The following is a 26916-nucleotide window of genomic DNA, read 5'->3' on the forward strand; positions in this document are numbered from 1 at the left end:
AAAAATTATTTGAAAAAAAAATAAATTCAATAATTTTTTCTTGATCAAGATTTAAGGATATTGAGGATAAAATACAGATATCCTGATGCTATCTTGATCAGGCCATTCCTACTCTATCTTTAATAGGGATAGCCTGATCCAGTCCGGATCAGGACTTGATCAAGAAGAAATTATTTAAAAATTTAATAAATTTAATACTTTATCTTGATCAAGTCCTGATTTCCTATTAAGGAAAAGATGTAGGTGCCTGATCCAGGCTTGATCAGGATGTGATAGAGTTACTTGAATAGGGATAGCCTTACGATATCCTGATCAGGCTCGGGATTGTTCTGCAGTATTATATTAGGACGACTCCAATCCTGGTTTATAGTTGCTCCACTAATGCAGGGGAACAGATCGAGAACAGACCAATAAGGTCCAAGGTTTACGTAGCAGATGGACCGTTGGAAATTTGGAATAATAATTAATAAAGCCTTATATATATTAGTTATTACCTCAACGGTCCATCTGCTCCGTAAACAGAATCCATAAAGAATTAATGTAGCTTACCACATAATTTTTCTGATTACATTAATTCCTTCGCTACATTTTTTCCTTAGCTAAACTTGCTTACAGAATCTTAATTTATAAAAATAAAATAACTACAGATAAATCCTCAGCATGGTCACAAAACAAGAAGAGTTAAAATTTCTCTGAATCAACTTGCGTCCGTGGTTATAAGGTTGAAGAAATTTTGAAGAAATGCCAGCCAACGAAAACTCAATTAGGACCCAATTTTTGTATGCCTAACGAAAACCAGATTGCCTGATTTTTTAGTCTCAAAAGTTGGGAGAAATCTTCTAAAACAAAAAAGAAAATCGCAAATATTACTACACTGAGAGAAATTTTAACTAAGAATTACAAAAGAAAAAGAAAAAATTACAAAATAAATAGTAAAAACTGCGTTCCCCCGTCATTTATAAGAATTATTCGTATATTGATAGATAATTTTTACAATAAAATTATGTAAAAAATCTGGCCATTGACTATATACACTACTAAGCCATAAAATTTACACAATTTTATTGTAATTTCTGTTTAAAAAAATGACTAAATTCACGACACAAGTAAATTCTAGCAGACTGAGAATTTACCCACTACCGGTTTTAGAATTTACTAAATTTTATTATAAATTTTATTTAAAAGTTGGACATTTTTTGTGCTAAGTTCGGCAGTTTGTGCTAGATTCACGGAGAATAGAAATCAATTCCCGGCAACATTTTTTCTTTTCTGTTTACATGCTCAAAACTCGAAAACTAGGTGATAAATAGAAAAAAGTTATTCTTGATAAATTGTTTAGAAATAAATAACTAATAATAAACCTCGCTTAACCCCATACCTAGCTTCAACAGATAAGGCTGTAGAAATGCTTGAAATTACATGACAGTTCAATCATTTGTTCAATCGGTCGGCCATCTTTGTGTTATTTCGTCCCACAAACAGAATTTTTACAAAGCTATATAGTAAAAAATATTTAAGGAGGTTATGCAGAAATTACTCTTTTTTTTTTAAATATAATGAGAATGTTCTGAAATTTTGTACACAAGTAGATCTTTCTATTCTGAATACAACGGTATAATTATTATAATGTTAATATAGTATATTATATATATATGGAGATTTCAACCATTTTTTTCGGATAGAAAAAATGATGAAAAAGTCTTGAAAAAAATCACACATATACTAGAAACCGAGTTTTATTAATTGCGCGAAAAATTTTCATATGTTGATCGGTCAATTAATGAGAAATTAATTATAAACTTTACAAAAATTAGATGTGGCAACGTATGGCATGTTCAAACACACACACATACCCGCAATCCCATATATTGTATACGGGGCGCAGGCGCTTTTCACTTTATTTTTTTACAGTGTAGCCAGATTTCAGTTTTGTCTGTGACGTCAGAAGCGCCCCGCAACACCCGCAATGAATTTGTGCATAACCTCCTTAAGTCTATGCTAACTTTTATATGTCTACATGATAATTTTTATTATATATATAAGAATATTTATTAAATTGTGCAGTATTTTTTATTCAACCATATAATAATTTTTATTCTTTTCACAAAACATGTATGTCTTTATTTTAATTAACTCATAACTCATTATCTAAGAGATTAATCAAAAAAAGTAATTCTTTATAAATTGTTTAGAATTTAATTTTCAATAATAAACTTATAACCCATGTCTATCTGCAATAGATAACGATGTATAGAGGCTTGAAGTAACCCAACAATTTTTTGACATTTTACACATTTTACATAATTTTATTGTAGAATTCCATCTCTCGCGGCCAGTCCCAGAAATAAAACAAAAATTACAAAGCAGTATAGTAATTTCTATTCAACCGTGATTTTAATTTTTAGTTAATATTTCTCTCAGTGTATATTAGGTAATACTAATTCCGATTTTACAACTGGGGGTGGTCTTCTTAAAAGCTATTAACAAAAAATTTATATTACCTTATATATTTTTGGGTTTAATTACGTTTATATTTTTACCGTTGGCCATCATTGTCTTTCCAAATTCTTTTGTTAGCTTAGCGAGTGGAAGCATCTTTGGAATAAATTGTTCTGCTTACCAGTGCTTACAACAGCTATATGCTATAGCAAAGAATTAAGGTCTGTTCAATGGGTCGTCTCGGGACTTGGGGACCTAAGCGCCTAGAACGTTATGCCCAACCTGAGTAAACTTATAATATATCGGAAAAATATCGGAGAAAATCGGAGAAAAATAGAAGAAAAGTCAAAGAAAATTGGAGAAATCATTCTCACCAGGGGAATATCTGTATGCATCTGGTGTTTTTGGTTGTTAATGATATGGCCATTGATTTCCATCCCAAATGGAAAAATAAGTAACAATGCCAATTCCTAGTGTGGAAAAAAAAAGCTCCAACGTATCCTGCGTGTGTGTTGAACAGGGTGCATATAACTGATGTGAGAATCTACTGCGCACCGCGTACTACCATTAATTATTTATTGATTTTCTTTACGACGTTACAATTAATTATACAATATTTATTTATTTACTTACTTACTTAGGTCTGTATGCACAATAAATTGTACATGATACATAAATATATTTTAATAAGTATAACGATAATATTGTATCATATATATGAAAATACCTAATACGTATGTATATCAAAGTAAGTTTCTAAATATGTTAATAATGTTTAAGCATTTTGAAGTTATACATCCAACTATATACATAGTGAAGGTAAAACATCAAGTATAGCCCGAGTTGCCCGAAACTCACCTCGGTAAAGGGTATCGGATGGAAAAAAAGGGACAAAAAATAAGGTTCTTAGGAATGAGGGTGGAAGCTTCTCCATACGGAACCGAACTAACTATTTGTCCAAAATAAGAGCTAGCATAGCTTTTCGATAAATTTCAAATTATATTGAGAAAGTAGGTAAATGAATGAGTGACAGGTGTGTAAATGATTAGCAAAAATAATATAACGAATATAACAATTTTATTCGTGTATTACATTAGCAATCTCATTACATATGCAACCATAAGCATATACTTTTATCCTCTCTTTTGACTCTATTACAATCTAACCAATCTGGACCTCTATATACAAAACCAATCAATATATATGTATACAAAATATCAGGGATTTACTTGTTCAGTAAAGTATATTTGTAATAAACGTTGATCAAATTGACAAAACATAAAAACACAAAATTTATATTCATATATATATATAATTGTATATAAATATGAATAAATTATCAAACATATTGATAGTAAAACAAACAAAATATTTGTATGAATTATTAATTGAATTTATAATATTTATAAATTAAAAAAACAATATTTTAAATTCAAATTTTGTATATTTTAGATTTTATTTTTATTTAAATATAATATTATATAATATTTAATATTATTCGCTATACTATTTTTCATATTGATAAATAATAAACAGTTTGAGTCAATGTTCAAGTATATACTTTGCTTATCGATACTTGTTATATATTGATGAAAAAAAAGAGCTGAATAAATTATAAAAACTTTTTATCAATATAATATAAATATAAAAAGTAAATAATTAATTATAATAAAAAGTTATTTGAATTTTAAGTTTTGTTTTATAAATTTATAAATAATTTGAGTTATAACTGCTAATTGAGAAACTAGTTTGTGTATTCGTATCACGTGAAGTAATAATAGTTTATTGAAGTGGAAGGCTTGAAATGAGATTTTGAAAGAGCCTCGATATAGTTTACCTGTTCCACTTCAATTAATAATATCCTAAACATAGATCACATACAAACTTTTGTATATGTATATTTATCCTTGTGTTTAATATATTTATTACTCATTTTTATACATAACAAATTGTATGTAAAGAGAAAAGATGAAAAACAAAAATAAAAAATGACACAATATACCGAGTAAATTTCATAAATCAGTAGCCATATTGTCACGTATTCAGTGTTTATCTTGCATTATTAACTTAACCCTGTATAAATATACATATACAAATATATATAACCTTGTAACCAAACTTTGTATTTTCATCTGAAGTGAAAAAGAGAGTGATATATATATATTTACAGGTTAGGTCGCCATTTTGGTGAGTGCACTAAAGAGGGTCGAGAGCACACAAGCACATACTGTCCTCACTTATATATACGCTTTTTTTCTTCTAATATCTCTTTCTTTTTTTTATACAACTAAGTATATGAGTAAATATATGAGACAGTCCTGAAAACTAATGGTTGACAATAAAAGGAATTTAAAAAAAAAGAGAGTAATTGTTTGAAGTTTATTTATTTTTTTTTTCAATATTTTTTTATTCTGAGAATATATGGCAAATCAAAAGAGGGCTAAAGTTATTACCGGTACTCGGTACGACGACCTGATACTCGGAAATCTCGTTTTCCTTCCAGTTGAATATATATATATAGCTATACAGCTAATACTCAAGAGTTTTTCTAGATAAAAAGTAAATACATCTCAAAAAGTAAACGAGAATATTTGTAATAAATTTGTGCAACGAAGGAGTAAAAGTTTGTAACGTGAAAGTATATGAACGTGATATTTTATATAGAGATAGTAACGAATCAGTGATCGCTAATCGCGTTAATCTTTCATTCCATTTGTCCTATTATATTGTTAGCAATTTTTTTTATGAAATTCTATCGATGATTCTATGACTACAATATTTTCCGCGAATCCCCATTCCAGAAATTATTGTTACCCCGGTTACAGTGACCCTCGTGTGTACACAATGTGATCGATATCGCACGCGTTCGTAATTCTACTGGTTGTAAATCGTCAGTTCTTATCTCATATATTTTTTTTTCAATATATGAATAAAGTTTTTTCTTTTGAAATATATATAAATGGAAATCTATTTTTTAAAACTTATATAACTCACTGTTGTTTTTTTTTTTGCAGAAAAATGTAATTTGTTTTTTGCAACCTTAAATCGTTCAGAATGACATTAATTATTTTTATAGGCTGATATTGATATCATCAAATTGCAAAAAAAAAAAGAGAACATTAGAATTAAGGAAGAAAAAAAAATCTAAGCTTGTCTAGAATGACATAACCTATTTTTTTTTCTTTTTTGTATCACTATAAAGTTAAAAAAAAAAATCATAATAAAAAAAGAAAAACCAGTTTGGCTTATAAATTTTTTTTGTCATCGACTTTTCAAAAGAAATCTTAACAAAAAAAAACGTAATGGAACAATAACAGAGACGAGATAAAATTGGATGGATAAAAGTATCAGATCACGTGACGAATTTTGGATAAGGGAACGATAGTTCAGAGCGGCAATGTATGGATAAAATAGAATGTTATGGATATATATTCCGGGGGAAATTCCCTCGTGACTCCACCTGTCTGGCAGAACAAGGCATCTTTCACGTCACCCTCAACCAACCAACACTAACCTCAGCCTATTTAAAAAAATAAAACAATGATAAAAAAAAAAAAAAAAAACTCACAGGACAACGCAATTGAGTTATATATTTTTTAAAAAGATCGATCGACACTGAAACACTTTTCAATTCCATTTGGAGACAAAGTTTCAACAACTTTTTTATTTTATTATTTTTCTTTATATAAATTTATAGTTTTTTTTTTTTTTTTTTCAAAAGAAAATTGAATCGCTGGTTTGAACAATTTTTGAATCCAACATTTTCAAATATTTATATAGTTTACGATTTATTCTTTTTTCTACGTCATAGAAACTTTCTGTTATGTTAATATATTCAAAACTAGCATACACGCCCAAAATGAAATATATATTTCTTTTTTTAAAAGATATATATGTATATTTAAAATCATTTTATCTGATATTTTAGTTACAAATTCTGCTGATTACATTGTGGAACATCAAATACGAAAGTTTAAGTAAAATTTACATATATCAAAAAGTTTACAATAAATTACACAGTGTATTTGATAAAGTGTATAATAATAAGAGCCAATTTCCTGAAGAGACTGTTTACCTTGTAAGATGCTAGGTGTAAACATATCGAGGCAGGTAGCTGTAGATAATTTAACTAGTTTTCTTAATCATGTCACGACGTATATATATGCGCCCATAACAACAACATCAACAGGAGAATTATGTTCACTTCTCTTCGTCGTTTGTCTTTATCATCATATACATCATCGCCTTATATTAATAAAATAGCGTAATCCCTTTCATTTCAGAATTTCTGTTTTGTTAATTAATAGTAAAAGTGTCTGAATTATTTTTGATTCGAAGTTTTACACGAATTCCAAGTGTTTCCAAAAAATCTTATGTATACTAAATACTTAGGTCCATGAAGTATTTATCGGCCTTTTTTATTTTTATTTAGAGGTTGTTGGTCATGGGGCTTTTTTGTAAGTAAGCTGACAAAATATATAATATACTGAATTTAACCTCAAACTTTCTGAATGACTGTGAGGTTCAAGAAACAACCCTTATCTTCTGTAGACTTTTAACATATCTTCGAACATTCTGCAGTAAACTACTACAGCTCAATGAAATGGTTTGTATTGTGAATGACCATTTCATTTTAACCCTGGGAGATATATATAACGCCCAACTGAAAAGACATTAAAGCAATGAAACTCCATCTTTAATGTCCAACACTGATCTCACAAGTTTCCATGAGATGCCTCAGGCACTCAATCAAGCTTTCTCGACAAGGTGTCTCAACACTAATTCTGCATTGACCTAAAATATACCTACAATATTATCTCATTTCCTGTAAAATTAACAAATTAATCAAAATTTAGTTTATATAAAAACAATATTATTGCAACTTGTTTGAACACTATAAATAAGTGTATCTCTAAATTTTTCTCATTTTTCGACGCTATTCAACAATGGAAAAAGACAGTATTATTTGTCGAAAATGTATTAAAGCTATGCTTTTTTATGTTTTTAAAATAAAAAAACTTATTTTTACTAGATTTTTTTGTCTTAAAAAAACTTTTTTTTTATTCATTAAATAATAATTTATACTAAAAAAATTAAATAATTATATATTGTTTGAAAAATTGCATTGTCATTAGTCAATTGATTGAATAATTTCTAATAATAATGTAAAACAAATTATTTATTTGACAATATAATGAAAATAAATATAACTACACAGAATAATGATTCTTTTGAAAATCAATTTTCATTGGAGCGTAAGAATTTATTTAAGGGTCGAGTGATGTTTTGAATGCAAGTTTGAGGTTTATATATAAAATAAATATCAAACTACCCTCTAATGCTTAGCCAACACTGGTTTAGACGTGTCGACAAATTCGTTGCTGCGTCTAACATCCAGGCAACGATGGTCTCAAGGTGGTTAACATACCTTGTTATTCAAGGGGGATAAAGTAAAACAAATTGGGGATGAGGTAGTAGACGAGGAGATGAGTTTGAGGAAAAAGCAATCAATCTTTGAGGGTGCAGATGAGTGTCGACCAAAAAATATAGGGCAACAAAAATTTAGCCTGACCGTGTCTGTCCACGTGTCGACGTTAATGCGCAACCGCATAGTTTGTAATCGATATTGCCGACAAGGTACCACGCCCTGCACCTACTAGATGTGCGGGATGCAACTGTTATACACATACACAGGTATACATACATGCATAAATATACAACAACCCTTTCCTCTACCCCACTTTTTTCCTCGTTCCATTATTTTCCATCATCCAACAAAAGTTGCTCTTGCTCTGTCAGTGCATAACCCTCAATTTGTGTGGTAGTGGTGACTGCTGTTTGCTGTATGCTCTTGGCCATCCAACACTCAATCTTTTATCTCTCTTTCTCACTATATGGACCATTTCATCTCCCACTTTAACCAACTAATATCAACTCACCCACATATATAAACCATCCATTCTTTCACAATTCAATTTTTCATCCTAAAAGGAACCTGTTGCTGATTTCTTTCCAATTAATTGTCATTATATTTAAAATTTTTGATCATTTTAATTTTATTGCTGAATAGTTTATTTTTACGATATGTATTTTATGATTCAAATATCAGCGTTTACTACGAAAATGACTTTATAAAAGTATAGGGAAAAAAAAAAAAGATTATATACATGAATATTTTTAATTTTTTCATAACAACAAGCTGAATATATGTTTGTTTTTTTTTCAGTTTTTTATAAAGAGATGATTTATTTTGATGGGGTAGCTTTTCAAGAGAGATATTTATTTTTTTTATTCTAGATCTGACTACAGACTTCAATATTTCTTGAGATTTATGCTAGAAAAAAAGAAAGTATGTATACTCAAAGTTTTTTTTTTTTTATTATGAAGCCATGTGGGACGGTATCCATAAATTGATAAGGGTGTGTTTATTATGAGTATGGTTAGAAAACATATACATGTATTTATAAAGTTGAAAAAGCAAAACGGAGACATTTGTACGTATATGCCTGATTTTACGTGTTAAAATGGCAAAATCCCAGGGGTTTATAACGCAAAGTCGATTCATTGATTAATCCGGCAATGACGATGAGTTTGTTCAAATGGGCCACATACTTTTGTGTTTATTGAACACAATATATACTCGAATTAATGCTCCTTGCTAATGCTTTTTTTACGAGGGTATTAACAAAATAGGGCTCAAATTGAGTTAAGTAAAAAATAATAATAAAAAATAATAATTTTAACTGATGAGTTTTTCGAGGCACCGAAAAAAAAAAAAAAAAAGAAATGGCCAGTGTAAAAAAAAAGGAAAGAGAAAATAATACAGTTTGAAAAAAAAGAACAAGTTTTTGACATTATAAGCTATATTCGATATTAATTATCTTAGCGATTAAGCAAAGTGTCACTTCACATGAACAAGAATAAGAGCTTCTCAATATTATCTTACGCTTAAAAATTTTTTTTTTTCATAAATTATCGCTTGTTTACAAATATATTTCATAATTTAGATTATTTATTTTATAATTAACCTCATGGTAAATATAAAAATTTTTATTTCTTTTATTTTATTATTATTCATGATTTTTTTTTTCCATCTCCTCGTCTCTAAGAGCATGATAAATATTTATAATGCCTGATGAGGATTCTCTCTATATTTATATATATATATTTTTTATTAGTCGAACCCCTGGTTTATTAGTCCAGGCCATGAATAGAGGATCAATTGCATGACTCGTGGTTTTTTTTCAACCCCTCATAGAAAATAAAAAAAATTTGTTTGCCATGAAGGAATAAGGATAAAAGAAACAAATTATATTTCCCTTTTTTATTTTTTTTTCAATTGCCACTCCCACTTTATTACATAAAATTCATATAAATATGAAAATAAAAATTTACCCTGTAACCAAAATATATAGTTTTTTTATTTTTTTATTTGCACCGATTCGTATAGTGCAAAGTCATATTTTCTTTCTGTGTTGACTTCCGAGTGTGACCTACTTTATTGGTAAAATTCATCGTCATGAAATGAAGTTTTATTATTATTATAATATTTTTTTTTTATCCCACCAACCTTCAGTAAAGTAATTTTTTACAACAGCTTTTCTCTCAGTCCAGACTCTGAAATTAATCTATGGATATTTATAGATATCGATATCTCGAAATCTATTCAAGATATCAATTTTTTTGTCGAAACTTTTTTATTCTACTGGACGGTTTTTACCTAATGACATTATGAATCTACATTATTTGGACATATTAAATTAGTTATACGATTAGTAGCTATTTTTCTAGTTTCGTATCGATTTTTCACCTCTTTGCGCATGCGCAGGATTTTTTTCTTCATTTTTCTCGTAATTCTGTGAAAATTTCCTTTAAGAAATTGTCATAAAATCGAGATGTCTCAAAAACCATAATATCCCCAGACTCTTATTTTATCATCTGTACAAATAAAAACGGTTGACAAGCATCCTCATGCTTGGAACAGAGAAAAAAATATAAAAATACACACAAGTGCATGCGCATTGACAACTTTACGATCTACTACCTGTAGTATACTTGTAGTATACCTGTAGTAGTTTATTATTTTTGTGACGTTACATTATTGAGTGTCGATAATTTGTTGTTTTTATTTATTTTTTTTTTCCAAGTTAGATAGAAAATTTGACGCTTCTTCGACTCATAAAAAACTTCACACAATCCTTCTTTATGCTACATATTTGAAAGTAGAAAAATAAAAGGAAAAATAGTGTAAAAATTGTTGCAAAAATAATAATATGGTGAAAAAATTTCTAGCTGCAACAACGAGCCGTACTATCTTTGGTTAGTTAACTATTGGATGGTTGACGTAGGGTTGTTATTTTAGTAATCCAACTCAGGCAGGATAGCATACCAGTACTTTGTATAATATCTAGTATACTAAATCTTGAAAACATGACACTATGGATAGCTGTGAGTGAGCTAATAGTGGTACTTACGGTAGCTAATCACTATTCAAACTCATGCAACTTTTTGATCCAACTTTATGTATACAAAGTATTTGATTAATATTAATTTTTTTTTAAATAACAATGACGATCGTAGTGGAATTAAAAATTAAAAATTATAAAACAAAATAATCGAAAAATTGATATAAAAATAATTAAATGGTTATTATACAACTATTTTTAATATTGTTAATAAATAATAATTATAATAACTTATGTAAATATATGTGTATACATAATTCAAAATTGTTTATATATTAATACATACAATACATATAATACAATATATAATTTGTAAAGTGAAAAAATAATAACTGTAATAAATATTATTATTGTTTTTTTTTTGTTTCAATTATTTTTTGAATCATTATATTCGGTTGATTATTACTCATTTATAAGTTAATAATAACTTTAGTGAACCAAAATAGGTTACGTTTACCACGCAAAACAGATTATGCGATTTGACGAGACCTTGATAAAAATGATTTCTATGACTGGAATAATTTTTCCTTCGTTGAATATCTTGATGAAAATGATTTCTATGGCTGGAATAATTTTTCCTTCGTTGAAGCAAAACGTGGAAAACTCCGAATGCCCGATTTATTAGGACATAACTATTGGTAACAAAAGAAAAATCAATTATTTATTGCAACCTTTTCTTCATTTAAGTTGGAAATCGATAGGCTTGTAAATAAAAATAGAAATAATAAATCAAAAGTTACATTTTTAATCTTAAAAAACGATAACTTGATCGATGATATAATTTACTCTCTCTTAGTCCTAAATTGAAATTTTTTTTTTTTTCATGAAGAATATTATTTAATGCAAAAAAAAATTTTTCTAGACGTATAGACTATTTTTACCAGTGTAGTTATCTTGGCTATCAAGAATGGCTAACTGAGTGGCTAAGTGGTTGCCCTTCTAGTAGGCCAAAACTGTTGCAGCCATAGAAATTTTTTTTCTGTATAATGTAAGAACAAAAAAATGGTAAAAATCCATTTTTCGTATATAAGGTAAATGTGTCTGGGCTATTCATATAAAGACCTCCTCAAGAGACACGCAAAGAGTGCTAAAACAGCAACTGTTCCCTAGAGAGTTGCGTGCCATCCAATGAGCATCACACTTTAAAGAGTATATAAAAAAAAAAATGGTACTCTAGATAGAATTTGTGGTTGCCGCGAATTAACCAGTAAGTAAATGCTTTGGATACCTCAACATTTCCTACTACACGAAACCCGGAAATTTACAATTTATAATACTTAAACACGCAATCAGGGTAATTCATTACTACCATTACCGGTACATAATTTTTACAAAACAAACAATTTAAAATGTAATTACCTATTTTTATATAAAAATAAAATCTGAATTAATATAATTTAAATATTATATCTTAAGTTTTTATAAAAAAATTTAAGGTAATTTATCTATTATAATTTTTATATTATGAAATAAATTATAAACAATAATTAATTTCATAGCGTAAGTAATGAAGATTAATGAAGAAAGAAAAAGCATATACATTTTTTTTAATATATATTTTTTTTTCGTAGAAATTAATATTAAGAAGATTTATATGTCGAAATTTTTTATTTTTGATGTATTGAGTCAGACATTGGCTATTTTTATTTGTCAAGCAGCTGTAAAATTGTATATGATTTCAAGTTGTCTCAATTTTTTTATTTTTATCGAATTTCAATTACAATGAATTGCAATATCAATTGGGATAAGGAGAACATCTCAAGCACTAGTCAGACGTAAACGTGGTATTTCAAAACGAGTGATCAAAAATTTGTTTCCCGTAAAAAACTCTGGTGAATAAATAGTTTTTTTCAATAGATTATATATATATTTATTGAATTTTGGTGATAATTTGTGTATAGGCTTGTCAAAAAAAAAAAAAACACTGGGAGAATTTTTGCGTGATTTTCACGAGGTCATCCCGGGACACCGGAACGAGTCGACAACAATGTAAATTAAGTGGAGTACCTCCAGTTTTAGTCAGACATTAAAAGAATATATATTAGAACATGTTATAGCGGAAAAAAAGATCAAATTTTTGATTTCATCATTTCACTTATTTCAAATGTAAGTGTTCCAATTACTCCATCAGTGTCTATTCTAACATTGCATGCTTTCAATTAATTATCATAAAATAAAATTGAAAACAAACTATATACTTTCTCGACACAAAAAAAATCCCTAAAAATTCATAAACATTGAAAATAGAAATATCAGGGATTAATTTTAAAAGCTTTAAGTTCTTATAAAACAAAAATAAAGAAAATAAAACCCTTCTGAATTTCGATAATGGAAAGAGTATTTGGCTCAGATTGGCTTGTTTATAAAATTGAAAAAAAAAAAAAAAATTGATTCAGGATAGATGGTAGAAGATGATGTTAAAGTGAATGGGGCAAAATGTTGAAGCTGATTCAAGGTGTGGCACGGTGGATCTTGCCGTTGCCATGGTGCAGATTTCCAGGCACTGCAGTATATAATAACACAAACTATGTAAAATATAGTTATAGAAAGATTACCAAATATATATGTTTATAAATAATACGTATATGAATATATATTTATAAATTTTTCTTTTTTATTAATAAATACATTGAACATATTTATTTATAAATATTTACTAAATTATATTGAAGCTAATTTATCTGTTTTTCCTTCCATTCTATATAGAAATAAATTAGTTCTGAAACATAATTAATGGAAAAAAAAATAATAAATAATTTTTTGAAAAATTAATTGATCGTGTCCAGTCCTGTCATAGACATGTGAGATATTGAATATCACGAGAATGATGATGACTTATCGTTGTTTTATCGGTTTGAAATAATTGAACTTCAAACCATAATTTTGTATAAGTTGTAATAATATTTATTTTTTATTCTAATTTCGATTGTTTTCTATCTTCTTTACACATATACTTGTAAAATAAATATTTAAAATTTACATAAAAATTAACTTGTTTGAAAATATTATATATTATTTTTTGATATAGAAGTTCAATCGAATACATTCAAATCTGGTATGGACGAAACAATCCTCTTGCATGATTTAATTTGCAATTATAGAAAAAAAATTGATATGTTTTATGAATGAAACGACGTTATGAAGTCTTACAAACTTCATTTCGCGTATAAAGAATGTTGAACAGCTAGACATTGGCCATTTCGTTTAGTTGGTCGAGTAACTATTAAATCTCAGGTGATTATGAATGAAAATACCGAAAGATTATTAAACATATATACAATACAAAAGTATGGATATTTTTTTCTATTTATATATACATATGTATATATTATTTATTTTTATAAAAAAAATTCTAACAAAGTTAATGGGTATGTATACAAGCAAATATATTGTTTGAATATTTACAGAATAGTCTAGTACCATCAGATTTTATCCTTTATCATTGGATCTTTCTCAAGTACAAAACGTGACTCGATAAGACAACTCTTTCGTACATATTCACAGGGTGTATTTATATTTATATACTCTAAGGGCCTATTATTCACGAACAAAACTAACAAAAAGAGCCATCAAGTTTACCAATCAATCAGCACTTATTCAACTCTTTAGATTAATCAGCTTATTATCTTATTTTCATTTTATCTTCAAATAGATTTTTTTTATACTTTCATTATTTTTTTTTTGCCTTTTTTTCCTCGGAAAAACTTGAGTTTTTTTTTTCTTGATTATGGAGACAATGTCAATTACAGTACTCCCTTGCTTTTTTTTTTTTTTTTCTACTTTTTTTTATGGTACTCCAGGAAATCTTTGACACCTTCACAGAGATTTTTTTTTCAGCCCTCTGATGGAAAAAGATAATCAACTTTTTTTGAAAAATATTATTCATATAGTAGGATGAAAAAATATGAATATGTCAACTTTTAAAAAATATATATTTGTCAATTTTTTAAAAATATGTCTTTTTTTTATATGTAAATTATATTTTTTTGAAGTAAATTTTATAATTCAATATAATAAAGTAAATCCTTAATCAATTTAAAAACAATATACATGTACAAATTACGTGAAAAAAAAAATGAAATAAATAATTAACCTACTTTGTCTTGTGTCTTTGAAAGAATATCTCAATCAATCGAATTTCCGATAATTCTAAACATCTCATAAACTATACTTGTGAAATTTTCCTGAAACTTTGGGAGAAAGTTCAAGCAAAGATCTATGCTTTATATTCTCTTTTTCCACTCTTCTCTATTTTTTAATCCTTTCTTTATTTTTTTTTATTTTCATTCTTTTTAAAAGTCCCGGACTAAAATTCATTCAATTCCATTGAGAGTACATTAAAGCTTAATGAGTGAAACGAGTAAATTTATATCTCAATAAAAAAATCATTATGATAATAATAATATATAAAATTATTATTTGAGCATTAATAACGTAAATGGATATTCAACATGATAATGAGTATAAAAAATCTAAAAAAAAAAAAAAAATCTAAAAATACTTTTTTAATATAATTAAATTGAGAAAAAAAAAATTTTAATAATTCGATTAAGCATTATTTTTTTTTTACATATAAAAATTAATAATAATAAAGTCATCATTGATTTTTTCATGTCGAGAATCAATGCAAGATACACATCATTGTGATATCGAGGGTATAAAATCTGTCAACCCTCATTGTTTTTTTTTTCTTCTTCTTTTTTATCCCCCTCATTTTGTTCCTTGGCGAAGACAGCGGACGTTGACAATTGTGTTTCATAAATCTCTGACGATCTCAAGAGATGAAAAAGTTTTAGTCTTCAAACAAAGTGGAAAGCGAAAGAAGGGAGATGATAGAAAAAAAAGGGATAAAAATAATAATAGTAATAATAATAACAATAAAAAAGTTGATGATTTTTGCTGAGGCACTAATGAAACTTTCAAGCCAACTTTTTCTTCGTTGCACTTGACTTTTTGCACCTTTTTTTTCTTCTTCTTCTTCATCTTCGTCTCTCGACACCTCTGGTGTCATTCTACATGTTTTTTTTTTTTTTTAATTTTTTTTTTGTTGGTATATATCGATTGTTTTCTCACTTTTGCACTAACCTTTTTTTTTTTCTTTCATATATGCCGTGGTTTTTATAGAATAAAAAAGAGTGATAAGAATAAGAGGATGGACTAAACTGGGAGGTGGAATATTCACATCACGTGCCACACTGTGTTCAAGCTGAGATGAAAAAAAAAAAAAAAAAAAAAAAAGATTATTCAGAAGGGTCGCATCGGGAAGCAACCCCTCACTTTAGTATGGAATTGCCGGGTGAAAAGATTTGTCTATCTTGGGGCTTTTTAATTTACTTTTTTTTATATGGAGGATAATTTCTTTTATTTTTTTTTATTTATTTAGTTTAATTTTTTGTTTTTCTGTAATTTTGATGTGACTGGCGAAAAAAAATTTTTTTTTCAAGACTACGCGTAATGGGATTTTTTTACTGATCTTGTTTTTTTTATGTTTTATGAAATTTTTTCGTTTACCTATATTTTACAACTCTGCAATCATCGATCGAAATTATAAATAAACAAAAAAAAAAAATAATAATAATATATAATTGAAGCAGAATTATTGGTAAATATAATGAGTAAAAATTTAGTACTAATTTTACTATGAATCCCATGTACTGAGAGTGATATCAAATTGGGTCGAGAATTTTCGAGTAAAGCCGCAGGCTAAAATCTCATTGGAAACACAGTGAAAGCAACATTTATCTTTACCACCCTCATTTCAAAAACCTCCCTTATATCTCGTTCAACAACCAGCCCACTCATTTACATTCAAGAAACTGCAGACAACTCGATCAATAATCTGAAACTTTTTCTCCAATTTGAACAACTTTTATATACGCAAATATAAAAACCAATAATAATGATAAAATTTATTATGATAAGAACGAAATTAAACATGCATTTGTTAAAAAATTCACGATCGTATATTTATTTAAAATCATTTTGATTATTACAAATTTTATATTTTCATTTATTTGTTACAGAAGCTGACTATACCTTGGACGAATCTTTTTGGAATGAAGAAACTCCAGCTGGTAAGTTTTAAAAATACTTTCAAGGTAGTTTTATTGCTTAAAGATGTATCAGATAATGCCTTAAATTAAAATTTAATTTTAAGAATTTTATCAGGATAAAAATATTGATAAAATAATTTTTTTTTTTCCGAAGGCCCAGGCCAGGATGAGATTAGGCTACTTTAAATTTTGCCTGAATTTTATAAGGAGAAATATGTTGAATGAATTTTTGTTCGATCACTGTTAACAGGCTGTCCTGAATAAATTTCTATTCGAGAATTGCTGATTACACTGAGAGAAATTTTAACTAAAAATTACAAACGTATAAGAAAAAATTACAAAGCGAATAGTAAAAACTGCGTTCCTCCGATTATTTGTAAGAATTATTCGTATATTGATAAATAATTTTTACAATAAAGTTATGTAAAAAATTTGGCCATTGACTATATACAACACTAAGCCATAAAAATTACATAATTTTATTGTAATTTCTCTTTAAAAAAAATGACTAAATTCACGATACTCACAAGTAAATTCTAGCAGACTGAGAATTTACCCACTACCGGTTTTAGAATTTACTATATTTTATTATAAATTTTATTTAAAAGTTGGACATTTTTTGTGCTAAGTTCGGCAGTTTGTGCTAGATTCACGGAGAACGGCAATCAATTCCCGGCAACATTTTTTCTTTTCTGTTTACACGCTCAAAACTCGAAAACTAATTGATAAATAGAAAAAATTTATTCTTGATAAATTGTTCAGAAATAAATTACCAACAATAAACCTCGCTTAACCCCATACCTAGCTTCAACAGATAAGGCTGTAGAAATGCTTGAAATTACATGACAATTCAATCATTTGTTCAATCAGTCGGCCATCTTTGTATTATTTCTCCCCACAACCAGAATTTTTACAAAGCGATATAGTAAAAAATATTTAAGTCTATGCTAACTTTTATATGTGTACATGATAAATTTTATTATATGTATTAGAATATTTATTAAATTGTTCAGTATTTTTTATTTGAACTTATAATATTTTTTATCGTTTCTTCAAAACATGTATGTGCTTTATTTAATTAACTCATAACTCATTATCTAAGACATTAATCAAAAAAAGTAATTCTTTATAAATTGTTTAGAATTAAATTCTCAATAATTAACTCCACTCAACCCCATGTCTATCTGCAATAGATAACGATGTACAGAGACTTGAAGTAACATAACTATTTTTTGACATTGTGTGACATTTTACATAATTTTATTGTAGAATATCATCTCTCGCGGCCAATCCCAGAAATAAAACAAAAATTACAAAGCAGTATAGTAATTTCTATTCAACATGGGTTTTAATTTTTAGTTAAAATTTCTCTCAGTGTTATAAATAAACAACCGAAAACAATCTTTATTTTACGCTGAACTATTTATTCTGTAAAATATTTGCATCCATGATTTTTGCCTAGTTTTGGCAATATTTTCCCTTAAACGCTTTGCTGAATTTTTTTTTCAATTAATCTCGTTTCAATTAATATAGAAACTGTGAGTGGTCTTCACAAATTATATGGGCATTACAATGCTACGTTGAGGACGCTACGGGTCTATCCCATCTACGTCATAAAAAAGATGAAAACGGATGAAAATTTAAAAAAAAAATAAATAAAAGGGTAAAACTCTTGAGTCTCGTAACTAAACTTCATCTATCTACTTTTCCATGCGCATAACCTGCACCCCATATTGCCTTCTGGCAATACATACTCCACTTTTTTAAAACCTTCCTCCATCGTTTTTTTATATTTTTTCTTTTTTCAACACACATATTCTCTCTGCACCCTGAGCAACACATTATGTACAGTAAACACACATATATATATTACATATATTTGAGAAAAAGGAAAATTCAGGAAGGAAAAAATAGTAAAAAAAAAAAAGACATATATGTATATGTATAGCAAAGCTATTTGCACCGACAAGATGTGGGTCGTCACGATTCTCTGCTTTGAAGATTTGTAACAACTCGTTTTCTTGCATCATTTGCTTTCTTTACTGTACGCCCACCTTTTTATTTTTATATATATATTTTTTACAATTTTTTATATTTTTATTTTTCAAGACAATGAATTGAGATGTTAAAGGATCGTACAAATGGACGAGGTTAATCATTTTTTATCTCTGAATTATTCATGCAATTTATGTATGATAAATGTAAAGAAAAAAATATATTTTTTTATTTTTTTTTAACTTAATTCCTTGCACTAAGTATAGACATTTTTAAAATTCTACCAAGTCAAGTTATTGAATGTAATGATAAAAATTATATATGTTTGTTTTGTACAATATATAATTTCATGATATAGGTTTTTAAATTTCTCCCATGTAAAACTAATAATAAAAAATAAACCAAAAACTAAGTTTATTGTTTCCGTTATTGAATAGTTTTTGATTTATGCTCCGAAGAATAAATGTTGTGTTAGGTCTGATACTGCTTGACTCGTACTACTGAAATATGTAATGTCATTTTTATTTTTTTTACATTTTTCGTCCTTAAATTTTTCTTCTGACTAAAATTATTGAATATATAAATATAAAACTAAATAAAATAAATTTTGTGTCAGTTTCATGTCAATGCAGCTAAGAAAAAAAGCGAAAACAATAAGAAATTAGAATTTCCTAAAAATAAAATTTTGGGCCTATCGCTTCATAAGCTATAGACTTATAAAACTGTCATTGACTTGTACTATTGAGATATTTAAATTTTAATGTCATGAGAATGATAGGTTATCGTTTCACATGATTTTATTTGGTTTTAAAAAATTTCTATATGTTTGTCAATAGCATGGCAACACAGAAAAGAGAGAAATAAAAAATCAAATTTATCTCGTTAATGAAACAACGTTCTGTAGTTTTACAGTCTTAAGACTTATAACGAATACGAATAGTATAAAAACAAAAACAAAAAATTTACTTTTATTAATTTTAGAAATATTTTTTTATTTCATTCATTGTTATTAGTTTTTTTTCCATCAGTATACGAATCGCAAGAGACTAATAAATTAATATCTAAAAACAAATAAATAAATCCAACATATAAATTCAAATGTCCTCAATTGGCCAATACAAAATAAATAAACCATCCATAAGATAGATAAATTTCTTTTTTTTTTTTAACGTGTCACTATTTTTATTGAATCCCTCAGCAATCTTTCCAAGCATATCAATAAACAATAAACCATATAATAGAATAAAAAACGTCAAGTTTAATATTTTATAATGTTTTTTTTTTTCATTTGACACGATCATTCATTTATTTATGTTCGAATTCCCGTTTAATATCTGAATTGTTGATTATACCTATAATATTGCTTATATCCTGTTGTTATAAATGCCAATTATATTGTTATATCCTTTTATTTTTGGTAAGATAAAAATACCTTTTATAAAAAAGATAAAAGTCCTTTTGAATGGTTTCTATGTTACTGAACTCACTCACTTCTCTTTTTTTTTCTTTTAGTTCCTTTTATTTTTCGTCCCCATTCAACGACATCGAATGATTTAATATCTGACATTACGAAACACACAATTTCAAGTTTTTAACCTTTCCTGATTTTTATATTTTTTATGTAATATATATAGGTATATATATATTCTCGACTTAATCAGTATCATTTGGTTTATTGTTTACATCATGTCAAGTTTGAAAAATTTAAGGTTTAATGGAAAAAAAAAAAGAATTAAGGAATTTTGAACTAAGAAAAAATTCAATTCAAGATCTGAATGTTAAAATTTGTTATCATTGTTATTATTATTGAATGAGTATGTTGAGTTACATAGAGAAGGCTTATAAGAATGCTCTTGAAATAAAATCCTAATTCATTCACGATGCTAAATTAAAAAATAATATATAATTTACTTGATAGTATATATATTTTATATTTCCAAAGACTTTTCAAAAAAAATTTATATGTTTTATAATATGGAAATTGTTTTCTATAGAACTAAAATATATCGTTGCCAAAGTGATGTCTATCTCCCGGAATAAAAAATGTTGAAAAAGTAATTAACGAAATTAATAAACGTAAACAATTTTTCAAACAATAGATAATGCTTGGGAGTATTAAAGTTTATTTCATACGTTGTAGGAATAATTTTTTATGACCAAACAAGTGACAGTATGATGTGCGAATAACCCTTTAAAAAAAGGTCATTTTTATAAGCTAACTGCAAGTCTGCAACCTGACAAGTGACAAATCTAATAGAATATGTTAATAGATTTTCAATAAATAAAAGAACTTGGACAACTTACTAACATCACCAGCTAACAGTCACCATTCACTAACACAATATTTGAAATAAACTTACTTTAGTGTTATAAAAAATAAATTGTTTAACGTGCATACTTCCTTAAGAGGTTTTTTGCATGGTCTCCCTTTTTTCATCGAATCGTCAACTACTCACAATTTATTTTTGCAACAGTCATAGGTGTCGACTTTTTGAGTGCGTTCAACCTGCACTCGATTCCTATTAGAGCCCAGGAAAACCATGAAAAACCTGGGCAGTACAGTCAGTTTGCACCTACAACTCGATACATGGCGCGTGTGGAGATTGTTTTAGTAATATACATTTATCACGCATATATATCCTATTCCACTATATTTACTTTTTTTTATTCTCCCTGAAATACACATAATGAATCATCTAAAATTAATTATTTGTTTTTATTTATTAATACTTATATTCATTAAAACTTACGTATATGAATTGTTAATATAATTTTTCTATAGATATAAAACCACCCATGAGAAATTTTTTTTTCTTTTTCATAACGACAAACATGTGAAACATAAGCCCCTTTGAATATTCTATTGCCTAAAGGTGTAGTCCAAGTCACAAAAGCTAAATATATATATATATATATATAAAAAGTGCATGTGTTCACCGTTGACCCATTGATAATAATCCCTCTCGCGACTCATCGACACGATAACGAGGACACAGATGGTAAATGTGAGGGGTTAGTAAATATTCCTTTGGGGCATGTCCTACCCTATTTTTTTGTTTTCTATTCCTACCATCCCTCTTCAATTTCCACCCAGGCACAAGATTTTTCCCCTCATTCACTTTATCATTTTTTCTTCGAGGGAAAAACTTTTCTAACGAACCACTAGATATGATTTTTTCTGTGTATACCTTTTTCGAATAATAATACCTTAGGGTTGGACAATTTTTTTTTTTTTATATTTTTCTATAGACAATTTTCACCAAATAATACTTAACTTATTTATTTATATTTATTTTATTTTTTTTGTCTTTTTTCTCAAGGTGAGGTTGAACGACTGCTCCGTGAATATCGTCAAAATCAAGAGCTAGTACGAGACATTGGTGCCACAAATTACCAGATTATTTATCCGGTACAATTGCGGCATCACGAAAAAATGGGAATATCAACTAGAGAAGCGGGCTTTCCAAAGGTAAAAAAAAAATTAGAGATTTTTTATTTTATATCTTTATATTCCGGAGGATAAATTTCTCTGGATTACTCTAATTTGAAGTTAAATTCTGAAGTTTTCCGCTTCTTTACGAAAGGAAATTTTGAGTAAAAATTACAGTCCAGGTTAGAGAAAATAAGTAATATGTATAATAGTATAGTTCCGTGACTGGCCACGAGTATTGAATTTTTACTGTATGGTTAAGTAAAATTTTCTATTAAACTTCCCTGGTAGAAAAATTCCGTCGGCCCGACGTTGGCTCGACTTATTGGCCCGACTTTACATGTATAAGCATATATGCTTTTACAGGTTAAGTCAGGCGGCGCTCACAAATTTCTACCAGGGTTCAGGAAAAGCTCTAGATGTATAGCTAAGGTAAAATTATTGAATGACGCACAAGATGGATGACCAACTTAACTAATCATTTAATTGTCATATATACTTTGAATCTTCCTGCAGCCAAGCCTCTTGAAGATATAGGCGTGGAGTAATGCGACGTTTACCATTACAAATTTAATTTTAAACAATTTTTTTTAATAAACAATTTTTGTGAATCTATTACAAAGTACAATATTACTGTAGTTTTTTGGTAAAATTTAAAACGCTGGCAGTCGGTATATTTCAGATCTACTAAAAGCACTAAATTGCACCACAAAGTAAACTCCAGATGCAGCTAAGAAAACATAGGTTTAAGAAATGACGTCATCAATGTTTTTATACTACTATACATGTAGCATACGCTTCAGTAATTTTTACTCAAAATTTCTCTTCGTGTTTCCGTATTTTTTCTCATTATTGCGGATTATCTTCGTTTCTTTCCCGAAAGTATTCAGATATAACCGATTTGCGCAGATAGTATACCGAGTAGTTATAAAACAAGTCGAAGTAGTTACCAAATAAGACGGAGTAATTACAGAGAAAATTTGAATAAATATTTCCACCAAGGAATTCAATTTTTGGTTTTTTATTGAAATAACAAGAGTATTAAATTTTTTTCTCTACACAATAGTAACGTATATACGCATATTTTTTTTTGATTATAATAAAAGTTGAATTTGTTTACAGTACCCTCAAAGAAGTGGTTATGGGGACGGATATCAGAATACGAGAGGAAGGTCAAGAGTAAGTGAATTTTTCTTTTCTTAAATAATAATTTTATTTTATTACATGATTTTTTTTTCAAGACTCAGTTATTGTAGTGTAAATATTTTTAGAAAAATTTTATTTACTTTTTCAGGTAGTTTTTATTGAAAATTTATTTGATATGAGGTCATTTAAAATTACCTCGTATACTAAAAATATAGTAAAGTAAAATTTAAAAAAAATAAAAGCTATAATTTATTTTAATTTTATATATATCATATATATATACGTTAAGAGTTTTTTTTTTTTATATATAGATTACTATTAAATGCAGACAATTTAATTATTTAATTTTACAATTTATTATCTTTGGATACAATTTTCAATAATTGAATGACTGAGATTTTTGTTTAGTGAGGAAAAAGGATGAGATAACATGTATGAGCTTTTAAAAAAATCAATATTAAATTCAGTTTTAATAATTCAATACTGAAATATGACCAACCTAAATTGAAAAATTAAATATAACATTGTAGAATGATGTTTTTTTTAAATTTAAACTTTTTTTCATTTATTATTATGATTATAATTATTTATATTCTTTTTCAGGCAGGAAAACATTTTCATCGTACGTCCCTCTTGATCAAGGCCTTCAACCACAAATTTCGATTAGACTTAGAATTAAATACGTAAGTTAAAAAATCATTCAAATCTTCATTATCAATGACATATCAAAAGAAAAGTTAATAACAAAAAAACAAATCTTAATTTTCAAATTTAAAAATAAATTATAATTTGATTATTTTTTTGAATTAACTCTAATCGAAAATGATTGAAAACTTGATTTAATTACCATCAGTCGAAAATTTAAATTAAAATCCATAGAATATCAAAGTTGAAATGAATCAAAACAATGAAAAACTAAATTTTAAAAAAAAATTATAAATTTCAAAAACACTATGGGATGAATATAATTTTATTCTTATGATTTTTTTTATTTTTGAATAATTCTTCAAGTTTAAAAACAATTTATACAGCTTAAGCTCTTTATTGTCCATTCTTCTTTACCAGTTGCTGACGTAAGATAATAAAGTTGAGATGAAAAAAAAATTGAAGTAAACATGAAGAAAAAAAAAATTAAAAGATGAATAAAGGTCCTGTACATATACTTATTTAATTTGAACTTGCCCCGACATTAATTTGTTGTCTATACTTCAAAATCATAAATCATTTATGATGCAGCAGTTTTTTGAGCTTTGTTTTTTCAATGTTTTTTTTTTATTCCGAAATTTTTTATTATCATTATTTTTTATTTTTGTTTACAGACAACTTTTAGCGCCGAATCTCATGCAAAGAGATTTTCTCAGCAATGGTGCTGAGCAAGTTTCAAAACAGGTAAAAAAATATTTGTAATAAAGTGATTTTAAAAATCGAATAAATTTATTTTATATCAAAATAAATAACATTCTGTTAAGTTTAAGATACTCATATGGCTCAAAGATGTGCCAAAAAATGTTTATAATTGAAATTTAATAAACTTTAAAAAAAATGTTTAATTATAGTATCAATAAACATCATCATCAACGGGCTAACTAAGATGATGGTGTTTAATAATTAAGATAGAAAACAATATTTAATCAATGGCGCATGAAGAGATTTCATTTCACGTACAGCCACATGAATATTTAAAAGTTGTTAATCCTTGAAGTTGTCAAAATTTTTAACATTCAACTTTACTGTTCATGCATTATATTATATTATTTAAATAAAGTAGTAAGGATATATATTATTTGATATCATCATTGCGTAACAAATTTTGATTATAGTTTCTAATAAAACAGTAACAATTCAATTTTATAAAACAGACAGAATGTAAAATTTATAACTCGGTTGACATTAAACATCAATAGAAATTTTTTAATTTAAAATTAATTTTTTAGACAACTAAATAGTCAATCACCTTGAAAGTAAAAATAATCAATAAATATAGTTTATTTTAAAAAACTATGATTTTAGTTTAAAAAATTTTGTATGGCATTTATGAACGATATAATCATTTTAAAAGTATTTTAAATCATTTTATAATTTATCGTTATTATTAATGATTACTAGTATTATTGTCATTTACTATAAGTATTTTATTTCAGGAAATTGAACACTGTTATTATCATGGTAGTGTGAGAGATTATCCAGGGGCAAGTGCTGCATTTCACACATGCAATGGTGTCAGTGGTGTTATTCATTTGGGAAATGAGACCTTTGTCATTCAGCCATTCTACGGTGGTGACTTGTCGGTCAGTTCAAACTCTTCAAATAGCATTTATTATTTTCATTATTAAGTATATTATTATTTGTTTTTATTGTTTTTTTTTTCTATTTTCATCACTTTTGTATATTTGCTATTATTCAAACTAAACTGTCAGGCTATTCCAATTTTTTTTTATTTTTCGAGTTTTTGATTATCAATGTTATATCGGTTATCGATAATCACTTTACTTTTTGATTGAATTTTTTTGTATTTAAAAAAATGTATTTAAATCAAAAACAAAAAACAAAACTCATCATGTTGGTGTTTTGTAAATTCAAGTTTAGAGAACAAAAATTCTAGCAAATGATAAAATGATAAATTTGAAAAAAAAGTATATGGAAAATAAAAATCAATAATTAAATTTATTTATTTATTTATTTTAATTTAAACCAAAAAAAAAAAAAATAAAAATGATCCATAATTTGATAAACATTTAAAACATCTTAATTATTAAATAAATATTAAAATTTTTAATTTAACAAAATAATGAACAAAATGATAGATAAAAATAAATGAATATTATATTTTTTATAAACAGAGACATCCTCATGTTATATTTGAAGCAAGAACAAAAGCTAACAAAGGATGTGGAAATGCTGGAAATCTTGAACGTCGTCTTGTTAAGAATCGAAGACAAAAACATGTGCTTGGTCTACTAGATAAAATTGAGGACCGATATAAACGTGATGTACGAGAAGCAACAAAATACATTGAAACTGCAATGATTATTGATAAAGCAATGGTATCTTAAAAAAACAATAAATACTAAAAAATCAATGATAAATAAATAACATTTATTTATACAAAAGTATATTATCAAATATATTATTATTACTAATCATTATTATTATTATTATTATTATTCAACAGTTTGATAAAAGAAATGGGAGTACAAGAGCTGAGGTCGTCCACGATGCCATTCAAGTTGCAAATATTGCTGATTTAGTAAGAAATAAAAAATAAAAAATCTGACTGTAGAGTCAGAATACTTTTTATTGTATTTATAAACTTTTTGTTAAAATAATTGTTAATTACAAAAATAGTATGAATAATATTAATTTATTAATTTATCGCTACACTTACGTT

General features: G+C 26.9%; 1 protein-coding gene across 10 annotated transcripts in view; it reads left to right on the top strand.

The window, feature by feature from the left end:
- LOC122849078 (disintegrin and metalloproteinase domain-containing protein 11) overlaps positions 1-26916 on the top strand; it is a 69249-nt gene that overhangs the window by 23034 nt on the left and 19299 nt on the right. For all 10 annotated transcript variants that reach the window (XM_044147633.1, XM_044147641.1, XM_044147635.1 and 7 more), the window contains exons 2-9: positions 16928-16978; positions 22273-22421; positions 23505-23561; positions 24132-24211; positions 24848-24917; positions 25670-25816; positions 26369-26572; positions 26701-26775. In XM_044147633.1, coding sequence (XP_044003568.1) covers positions 16928-16978; positions 22273-22421; positions 23505-23561; positions 24132-24211; positions 24848-24917; positions 25670-25816; positions 26369-26572; positions 26701-26775 — 833 coding nt within the window. The remainder of the gene's footprint in view (positions 1-16927; positions 16979-22272; positions 22422-23504; positions 23562-24131; positions 24212-24847; positions 24918-25669; positions 25817-26368; positions 26573-26700; positions 26776-26916) is intronic.

This window comes from Aphidius gifuensis, linkage group LG2, assembly GCF_014905175.1.
Source record: "Aphidius gifuensis isolate YNYX2018 linkage group LG2, ASM1490517v1, whole genome shotgun sequence".
Classification (NCBI taxonomy): Eukaryota; Metazoa; Arthropoda; class Insecta; order Hymenoptera; family Braconidae; genus Aphidius; species Aphidius gifuensis.